General features: G+C 46.3%; 1 protein-coding gene across 3 annotated transcripts in view; it reads left to right on the top strand.

The window, feature by feature from the left end:
• inppl1a (inositol polyphosphate phosphatase-like 1a) overlaps window positions 1-10,357 on the top strand; it is a 25,714-nt gene extending 15,357 nt beyond the window's left edge. For 2 of the 3 annotated variants that reach the window (XM_076975695.1, XM_076975697.1), the window contains exons 14-27: window positions 1,607-1,703; window positions 1,940-2,078; window positions 2,410-2,509; window positions 4,273-4,361; window positions 5,287-5,368; window positions 5,520-5,609; window positions 5,885-5,998; window positions 6,204-6,380; window positions 6,691-6,846; window positions 7,005-7,086; window positions 7,341-7,454; window positions 7,541-8,342; window positions 8,434-8,573; window positions 8,709-10,357. In XM_076975695.1, coding sequence (XP_076831810.1) covers window positions 1,607-1,703; window positions 1,940-2,078; window positions 2,410-2,509; window positions 4,273-4,361; window positions 5,287-5,368; window positions 5,520-5,609; window positions 5,885-5,998; window positions 6,204-6,380; window positions 6,691-6,846; window positions 7,005-7,086; window positions 7,341-7,454; window positions 7,541-8,342; window positions 8,434-8,573; window positions 8,709-8,805 — 2,279 coding nt within the window. In that variant the 3' untranslated portion in view covers window positions 8,806-10,357. The remainder of the gene's footprint in view (window positions 1-1,606; window positions 1,704-1,939; window positions 2,079-2,409; window positions 2,510-4,272; window positions 4,362-5,286; window positions 5,369-5,519; window positions 5,610-5,884; window positions 5,999-6,203; window positions 6,381-6,690; window positions 6,847-7,004; window positions 7,087-7,340; window positions 7,455-7,540; window positions 8,343-8,433; window positions 8,574-8,708) is intronic. The other variant, XM_076975696.1, reaches the window with a different exon arrangement.

Genomic DNA, 10,357 nt, shown 5'->3' with positions numbered 1-10,357 from the left:
AAGGCTCTGTTATTCAGAAATATGCTAATGAGATGAGAGGATGAGAGGCCAATCAGACGCCAACTGTGCCCTCATTAGGGCGGCGATCATCTCTGTGAACTTTTGAACTTTCACAGCACAGTGGACGGCTTCATAATGGCCTCCTCCTGTTCCTTCATGATGATCTCAGATGTTCCTGTGGCGTATCGGTAACTGCGATGGTCACTGTAGGGATGGTTTCTGTGGTCACACCTTCCAGCATGTGTTAAGGTGCCTCACCTGGTCTTGGTAGCTACAGGTGGTGTCCGGCTTAGCCAGAGATCTTCAGTCTCAGGTGAGCAGCTCTAGTGCCGAGATCAGGGTTCACTGGGTCTTGGATATCTTCTATATATCCTCAGCGTAAGGTTGCTTGAGTAGCCTTCCCACAGTGTTCTGTTCTCCACTCTGGTTCATAAGTGTCTCGTATTTGTTCTGGTTCTTCAGCATCTGACACAGACCTTGTTGATCCAGACAGTGTTCAATTCGGTGAGACGCTCTTATTTCTGACTCTGATTATTAGCGAGATAGGCATGTAGCATAAAGGTCCTTGCTTACTGGACTGCACTGTAGATGCCCTAGTTGGGATTTCATGTAACCCACTGAGCTGTACAAGTAAAATAAACTTCTGGTAATTACATCAGACTTCAGTTTCATCACTGAAATCTGGAGGAGAAGGAGACATTTATTGACAGTCTTCATGCAATGTTTGCTTTGACACAGCAAGTGAAAAATAACATTATTTCTCACTCTCACTTTTTGTCCGTTAGCACCCAAGAGCCCCAGTTTACCGTCACCTCATAAATCAAACATGAGCATATGTGTTTGCAGAAGGACATCCTGAAGTTCTTGAGATGTTGAGTTGGTTTGCGTGATATTTTGTTTTCATGACGGAGGTGTTCTGTTGCCAGGCTGGCAAATGATGGCAAACCACCATGATAATTAAATACAAATTAAAATACTGTACTGTGCCAATAAGAAATGTTTGCTAAAGGCTACATAATATAGTGTGCCTTAGTCTTTGAGTGAACATTGACTTTTATCTTTAAAGGAAGCTGGAATATTCAAATCAGCCTTCTAACAAATCAGCAGGGGTGACCAATCACAGACATTGTTGATGAGCCACAAAATTTACATAATGCCCCAAATGTGCATAATGAAAACATCATAAATAGTGGCCTTTCGTAAAGCATATCGGAGATCAGAGAATGCATGTTGCCTGCGGTGTAATATATTTGTCTCCGTTATTCAGCCAAAGTCCTGTAGAAACAGAAACGTTCTCAAAATGAAAGCTGTTGTTGAGGACGTGAACCTCATGGCTATTGGCTGCGTTTGAAATCCAGCGTGTGGGGACACCCAGGGCCAGCATTTCTTCTGTCCTGTTACTGCAGCGCTGGCTGGATTCAGCGTCACGGTTTTCTGATTTCAAGTCCAGTGTGCGTAATTGGCACGACCTCCCCGTAATACAGTAAATTCAGGACCGGTAACACTTGTTTTTGCTACATTTTTGTGTTTGACAGTCTATTTTCTTTGTTGCTGTCATGACGATGTTCTGTGTACACGTTTAAACATGATGTAATCTGTCTCTTAGGCAACAAGGGAGCAGTGGGTGTGTCTTTTATGTTCAACGGGACCTCGTTTGGCTTTGTTAACTGCCACCTGACGTCCGGTAACGAGAAAATCCACAGGTAAGATGATACAGGCTTTGTTTTTTCAAAACAAGGATAAAAAAAGTCATTCCAGCACTGTCCAATGACCAGTGTTTGGACAGTGAATAGGGGGGTGGAGCTGGGGGTGTGGCTGAGGCTGGGGGGCGTGGTCTTTTCTAGGGTTCACACTTATACTTGGAAGTGTCCAGACAGACCGAAGTGTAAAATACACGATCATGAGTTAAACATTTTTCTCTGACCTTTGACCTCGGCAGGCGTAACCAGAACTACCTAGACATCCTGCGTCAGCTCTCACTGGGTGACAAGCAGCTCAACTCCTTCGACATCTCACTGCGCTTCACACACCTGTTCTGGTTCGGAGACCTTAACTACAGACTGGACATGGACATACAGGTACACACACACATACGTACACTAACACGTCCGCCTTAGACTGTATTTGATGTGATTGTAATATACATGGGTACATACATGCTAAACAATATGTGCATGTACATGTGCATATACACAAGCGCCCATGCCATAGTCTTGGTTATTTGAGTGTTATTTGAGTGTGTCTGAGCGATTTGAGTTGCCATTGTAGTTCATACAGATCTACCACAAACACTCTCTCCTCGTCTTCATTTGTAGCTCATATGGACTTGGTGTCTTTTCTTTCTGTCCTTTGCACACGCACACACACACACACACACACACATGTGCACCCACACATACACGCATGCAGGAAATCCTAAACTACATAAACAGGAAGGAGTTTGAGCCGCTGCTGAAGGTGGACCAGCTAAATCTGGAGCGGGAGAAGAACAAGGTTTTCCTCCGCTTCGGTAGGAACTCCTCTCTGCTCTGGACTTACGGGAGCATGTAGTGAATGTGCCATGTTAATCCATCACCTTTACAGTAACTGGGTTAAATACAGCTGCCAGTTCAAATGTTTGCATTCCAGAATGTGGTTCTAGTTTGGCTCTAATGTTTCTGAACTATTCTGAACTGTTACTGTTTTTAGATGTGAATCACCTCACCTCAGATCACCTGGTATCTCACTTGCTCACTCACGTTTAGAGTAAAATAATTCTCCACAAGGGGGCGCTGATATGGCCAGGGTGTGTCCCGCAACAGCGTCCTCCTTTGAACAAAATGCCCTTGCTTGTGTGCCTATACGATTCGAATTATTTTATGTGGACATTCCAAAGCCTTGCATAAATGCTCCGTACACAAATTCATCTCCAACAGGCATGGTACTTTTTACAATGTAATTTTTCTTAATATCTTTAAAAAACCATTTAAAATTATGTCGGAGATGTCAAATTTATGTAATAAAAAGTTAACTTATGTTGACCGTGGAGGCTGTACACAGCAGAGTAGGGATTCTCGTGGTGAAACGTGCCCTGTGTGAGTAGTGTCACGTGTGGTTACGTGCCATTCCACATGAGCAATTCGTGGCATGTGTGATTCATCGCTGATGCAAACACTCGGGCAACGTTGCAGCAGTCAGCTGTCATGTGCTCAGCCCTTCATCTAGACGAATGAGTCTGAATTTCTTTGTGCAGCTGGATGCCGAGATCTTTTCTGTGCGTATTTCCCAACGTGATTGTCGTTTCCACTTTTTCTGAAGGCCACCAGCTCACGTGTGCGTTGGGGTGAAGGCCACCAGCTCACGTGTGCGTTAGGGTGAAGGCCACCAGCTCACGTGTGCGTTAGGGTGAAGGCCACCAGCTCACGTGTGCGTTGGGGTGAAGGCCACCAGCTCACGTGTGCGTTGGGGTGAAGGCCACCAGCTCACGTGTGCGTTGGGCTGAAGGCCACCAGCTCACGTGTGCGTTGGGCTGAAGGCCACCAGCTCACGTGTGTGTTGGGGTGAAGGCCACCAGATCACGTGTGTGTTGGGGTGAAGGTGCCATCAATCTAAATTCCTGTATTTGATTGTTTCAAGTTCTTGTTTTTTGTAGAAAGGCTTCCTGATTGTTTAAAATAGCCCAAAAAAAAATACAGTTACTGATAACAGAACAGAATTTGTTTCTTTCCCAGAGCATCAGTTTTAGTGACGTGACTTTACTGACATGTAGTCTTAAGATTTTAAGAATATCCGAGCTCCACGTGAACATCCCTCACGTGAAGATTTTGGATTTTTTGGATTTTGGAGTGTGTGCTGAAGGATTTTTTTAAGCTGGAGCTCACTGGAGCGGCAGGGTTTGGGATGGCGCTGGTAGTGTGGTGCTTCAGACCTGGTGGTTGGTTGATCCGAGTCGTTTACACCCTGATGGTTCTGAATTATAACCGACCTGCTCAGTGTTGGTGTCAGTAAAATATCAAACCATTTAAACTAAAACAGTTACCCATAAGTGTGAATGGCTTTTGGGCTTTTTTCCCCCCCAATGCAAAAAATGTAGCGCGAGCCTCCTCCGAAGCCCCCTGTCTGTGGCGTGTGTAAATGCGCTGTCTGGCTCCCCTAGGTGGAGCAGAGAGAACCTCCATACAGCCTCTACTGCTCTGTTAGCTGTCGGGGGATGGGGGTTTTGCTGAGTCACTGCAAACCGCCACCACAAGTGTTTGATTTTATCACTTCCTGTCTCTTTTCTGTGTCTTTTAGCTGAGGAGGAGATCACATACCCCCCAACGTACCGCTATGAGAGGGGCTCCCGGGATACGTACGTCTGGCAGAAGCAGAAGGCAACAGGGGTAGGTTGCCTAGCAAGACAGGAAGAAGACGTTGGACCGCACGCTCCTGCATGACATGCAAGAAATGACACACAAAGACACACAAAGAAACCACAACACCAAGGCTTTCTGTGTGCTTTACATCTGGCCTACATTTAAAAACGTAGCAAAGCCATAAATAGCTGTGCAAAGCTCATTTGCCTAGGCGATGATCTCTGTAGCGAACATGGTCTTTATCTTGAGTGGTATGTCAGGATGTTGGGTTCTTTAGCGGTGTGTGAGATGATGGCCACAGCACCTTTGCATTGGCTGCTGGTGTTTCATGGAAAAAAATTAAACACACCTTCGCCATACTTCGTGGTGTCCAGACATTTCTGAACAATTCAGAATGCTCCACGGCCCGCCCTCAACAGTGTGGCCGGCGGGAGCTTGTGGACACCAACATCACCTACACCATCTTTCTGCTTGGTGAATTCTTGAGTGTAGGTCTCTGGGGATGTTGAGTGGTGCATTTCAGCAGATCAACCTGCTACCTCGTTCACTGTTGAACATGAAAGCGTATTTTCTAAAGCGTGTGTTCATTTATTGTGTGGGTGTCCCTTGTTATCCAGTATGTGAGGTGGTGTGTGAAGGCTCGTGTTTCTAAGGCCTGTGACCTCACACTATACAGGTTTTGCTGCTTTTTAAAATCCGATTCAACCTTTTATGGTCTTAATCGGATGTGTGAATGGGGAAAGTGGAGTGTGCCCAGTGCAAGACTCCTCCAGTACTGGAGCTCAATAGCTCAATAGGAAACCTGCAACATTTTACACCCTGTGATAGGAGGTGTCCCCTTCCTCCTGCTTCACCTTTGACACAGGAAGTGGTTGAGGCCTCAGTGAGAAAAGAATCTCCTTAGTGGGCTTCCTGTTTCACTCCCTCGCGCGTCCTTTCTCCTCCTCCTCAGATGCGGACGAACGTGCCGTCATGGTGTGACCGGATCCTGTGGAAATCTTACCCAGAAACACACATTGTGTGTAACTCCTATGGTAAAACCTCCCAACCCAATTCATTCCTTTATTTTACATTTGTTGTAGATTTATGTTTGTTATATTATGCCAAACGCTGCTCTCCCTTACAAGCCTGCCTCTCCTCGGAGCGAATGAACCATGAGTTGATCACTTGTCTGCATCATGTCAGGTTGCACGGATGACGTTGTCACCAGTGACCATTCGCCTGTGTTTGCTACTTTTGAGGTTGGAGTGACATCTCAGTTTGTCTCTAAAAAAGGTGTGACGGACTCACAAACACTGGCACATGGCATCTGCACCACACGTTAAGTTCATGCTGCTCGGCTATTTGTGTAAAATGCTATCGCTGATATTTTTTTTGTTATCTTTATATGACAAGATCTTGCACAGACCTCAATTCCCACCATGACCCCTTCTTTCTTTCTCTCTCTCTCTCGCTATCTCTCACAATCTCTCACTATCTCTCACAATCTCTCTCTCTCTCTCTCTCTCTCTCTCTCTCTCTCTCTCTCTCGCGCTCTCTCTCTCTCTCAGGTTTACCCAAGTCATCAGAGCAGGCGTATATTGAGTTTGAGAGCATTGAAGCTATAGTTAAGACTGCCAGCAGGACCAAGTTCTTCATAGAGTTTTACTCCACCTGTCTTGAGGGTAGAGCCACTCCTAATTGATCAATTACATTAGCTGGCCGATAGTACATACGCTGTACATCTTTCAAATAAATAATCTGTAGAGTGACTGCCCCCTTGTGGACATTTATGGCAAACCTCTCTGACTCCACACTAAATGTTTGTTTTTGAACGTTTTCATCTCTTTATTTTATTCTCTGTCTCTCTCTCTCTTTCTGTCTGTGTAGAGTTTAAGAAGAGCTATGAGAACGACACTCAGAGCAGTGACAACATAAACTTCCTGCGTGTGGGCTGGTCGTCCAAGCAGCTCACCACCCTGAAGCCCATCCTGTCAGATATAGAGTATCTTCAGGACCAGCACCTGCTGCTCACCGTCAAGTCTCTCGATGGATACGAGTCCTATGGTAACACTGTGTGTGTGAAGGGGGGTGCTACACATTTGTGTGTGTGTGTGTGTGTGTGTGTGTGTGTGTGTCTGTGTGAGCGTGTACATTTGCATATTATTTTAATACGCTGTGGCTGATGGACTAGAACATGCTGTTTTGGTCATGTGAGAGTGTGTGTGTATGTTTGTGTATCATTTTTGACATCATAACATTTTGATTTGGTCTGTTTCCTGTGTTATTCTTCTATGTGCTTTGAAAACTTGTATTCATGTGTCTTGGTGGTTGATAGCAGGTGTCTGAAATGATTTCTGTGCACACGTGTTTGTAGGCGAGTGTGTGTTGGCACTGAAGTCGATGATCGGAAGCACAGCGCAGCAGTTCCACACGTACCTGTCCCACCGTGGAGAAGAGACCGGAAACATCCGTGGCTCCATGAGAGTCCGGGTGCCGTCTGAAAGAATGGGCACCAGAGAGAGGCTCTACGGTACGCCAGCCGTGTCTGACCATGTGTGTTTAATTACATGTTTGTGTGTGTGTGTGTGTGTGTGTGTGTGTGTGTGTGGGGAAAAAAAACACAAAAGCTGTTTTTTATTCTTTAATGTTTCCATCTGTTCATCCATTCATGCATCCCTGTCCTCTCAGAGTGGATCAGTGTGGATAAGGACGAGACTGGAGTGCCCAAAGGGAAGACACTGCCCCCTAGAGGCGCTCATGATTACGTGAAGTGAGGAAACACACCCCTTCTACACAGCTGTGAAGTGAAAACGTGTTCATTTGTACAGTGTCATTGGCAATTTGTCAACAGGAAATCAAACTATTACATACGTGTCCACCTCCTAATATTTTAACTTTTTATGTTACATTCTTCCTCATTATTGTAACCGTTCCTAAGGCAAATGAATAAGCTGCTTTTGGAGCTGAACGAATGATTGATTAGTGGGCAGGATGATGCCACTGATGATGTGGGTGTTTCTACAGGCCGTCTCCGACCAGGAAGGAGCTGAGTAAGGTTTCAGAAGAGCCGGAGCGTAGCGCTACAGGTCGAGCTGCATTCACACACAGCTCCTCTAAAGAGGACAACACACAAGCCAGGTACATGCTCGCACAGTTCACCAGATACAGACTGGTGCTTGAAGCTGTTTCGTTTGGCTTTAATGATGTTCGTGGGTGGATGTTAGGTCAAAGCAGGACACCAGCGACCCAGATGCCACCACCTCCAAGAACAGCTTCAACAACCCCGCCTACTACATCCTCGAGGGAGTTCCCAACCAATCAGCTGCTATGGCTGCAGATCTGCTCCCAGGCTCTGCCCTCTCTTCTGCAGCAAGTAAATCGGCACCCCCTGTGGGTGGGGTGGGGAAAGGCAAGCCTCCGAGCGGGAGCTCCATCCAGACACGCAGGCAGACGGTTGGACGCCCCGTCCGCCCCATCAGCGAGGAGGGGTCCTCAGAGGATGATGGGAACCCTGGGGCGCATGGCGGCAGCACTCTGAACCGCCCACCACCCGACTTCCCACCCCCTCCACTCCCCAAATGCGCTCTCGAGATGTCGGAAGCCTCGTTTTTCCCACCCGGAAAAGAAAGCAAACCTCGGCTACACCCCGACTTGGCAGATATAAAAATCCCACCTTCATCAGCCGTCACCTCAAAACCTCTCTCTTCCCCCAGCTTTGCCCCACCCCAGGGGGGAGGCGGAGCTTTCTGCGTGGAGACTCCTTCACCCATATTGAACCCAGGCCCCTCCCCTTTCAGAAGAGGCGGAGCCTCGGGAGTGGACGACCAGTCATGTTCGGTTCTACATCTAGCGAAAAAGTTAAGTGAGGCGGAGTACACGGGCACTCAGGAGCGTGGGCCTGGGGGAGTGGTGTTGAAAGGGGGTACCACTCCACACCTTCGAGGCCTCGGCCTGGGGGACGCCTGCCGCACCTTCCCCCCTCGATCCATCCAGGAGGAGAGCATCGCTGAAGACCTACCAGAGGAGGTGAGGTGGAGAGAGAGAGAAAGAGTAATAATCTTATTGAATTTAATTCCATTACTCCTGCGTTTTGTGCGTAATGACGCTCTTTGTCCAGCAGGGTGCGTGGCAGGGTGGCAGTAGCAGCAGTAGTCTCTCGGTGGAGACCAGTGTTGGCGATTGGCTGCAGAGGTTGGGACTGGACCGGTATGAGGAAGGGCTCCTGCGTAACGGCTGGGACGACCTCGAGTTCCTCAGGTGATGCCACCATCCTCCATCTCACGCTCCTCCGTCTCACGCTCCTCCCGTACATCAGCTCAGATTGCTTCTTTTTACACTCCATCACATCTCTCCATGTTTTAAATAAGCAAAAAGATACTAATGTTTTTGCAGTGACATCACTGAGGAGGACCTAGAGGAAGCTGGAGTTCTAGACCCCGCCCACAAGAAGATACTGTTGGCCTGCCTGAGACAACAGCAGCAGAAGTGAGCTGAGCCGTGCTGGTCCCAGCCGCACGAACTGTGCCTGCTAACAGGAAACTTGCACTGCACACGATAGTTTTGATGGTCGTCGTAAGTAACACACGTGTTTTAGCTGTTTGTCGTAGTCATGGATGTTATTTAAACTAGTCAATATTTCAAAGATGTTTCGTCACTACAAGCCCCTCCTTATGTCTGGAGAAAATGTTCTGCTTCCTGAAGAGATAGGAAGTGACATCATCAGAGTGCTCTGGTGAGTTGTGCATGCTGGGGGGCGGGGGGGGGGGGGTATTCACATTCCTTGCCTTTTCTCTGGCAGGTGATTGAGTTGTTAATTTATCGTTAGTTTTATGTTAATTATTGGTAACATGCATGTTTCAGTTTTTTAAGAAAAAGGGAATGGGAAAAAGCCAGTATCAGCACTGACATGGTCATGAGTTCAGTCGTGTGTGTGTGTGTGTGTGTGTGTGTGTGTGTGTGTGTGTGTGTGTGTGTGTGTGTGTGTGTGTGTGTGTGTGTGTGTGCGTGTTTGTGTGTGTGTGTGTGTGTGTGGAGCTGTTCTTCTGGAACCCACTGCAGTAGGCAACCAAAGTAGCAGACACACTCCACCGTTCAATGGCAGACACACTATTTGTTTCATGTGGCTTGTGACCACTTTTGCTGTATAACACCAGTTTCCAATGCTTTAATGAGTCAGTGAAGGCTACAGTCCGGTACACGTAAAGAACATTCACATTGATTTCAGTTTACAGGTCTTATGCTGGTAGTGGCCACCAGAGGGCAGTGCAGTTGGCTCTTTGTGAGTTGATTTCTTTTTTTTTTTTTTTTTTTTTTATCTATATGACTCTCACCGAACCTTAAGATCACGATCAAGAGGAGGGGTCAGTATAACCCAGATAAGTTTATTATCATTGGGTCACTGCTGTGGATATTTAGGTTTAGGAAGTGAAATCTGACTCCATCACGGCTGGCTGCAGACCTAATGCACGAGTCCTGTAAACTGAGACTGGCCCTGTCTGGTAGTGGTAACTCTGAAAAATGGAACGAAATGAAAGATGTTTGTGTGTGTGAGTGTGTGAGAGAGAGAGATGGGTGGGTGGATTTAGTTCATTGAGTGGTTTGGAGAAACAAAGCATTTAGATTCTCTGATGTTTTGTGTAATATGTTTTTATGGGAACTCTGTTAAAACTCCTTTTATCATGAGTTTGCTTTGTTTCAAGTCCATGTAAAGTGTTATAATGGAAACACAGCCAAGTACATTTTTTGTTTATTTTAAGAACCCCGTTTGTTATTCCAATTTGTACTGTCACAATGCCGCTGGAGGAGACCACGTTAACCAGACCTCTGTAGCCAATATTACTACTACTCTATATCAGCGTGTATGTAAATACTCATGTTTGTCAAGACTTAATCTAAAATGTTTTGTGTGATAATCCCTGTCAACTGAATATTTCTTACAGTAACCTTGTTTTGTTATAGGTTTAAGTTAAAATTTGTGAATAAAAGTTAAATGACTGTTCATTTATGTTGTATTTTTCAAATGAATAAAAACTAAGTGCTGA

Source organism: Brachyhypopomus gauderio, chromosome 16, assembly GCF_052324685.1.
Source record: "Brachyhypopomus gauderio isolate BG-103 chromosome 16, BGAUD_0.2, whole genome shotgun sequence".
In the NCBI taxonomy this organism is placed as follows: domain Eukaryota; kingdom Metazoa; phylum Chordata; class Actinopteri; order Gymnotiformes; family Hypopomidae; genus Brachyhypopomus; species Brachyhypopomus gauderio.
This window is presented reverse-complemented; position numbering and strand designations above follow the sequence as displayed.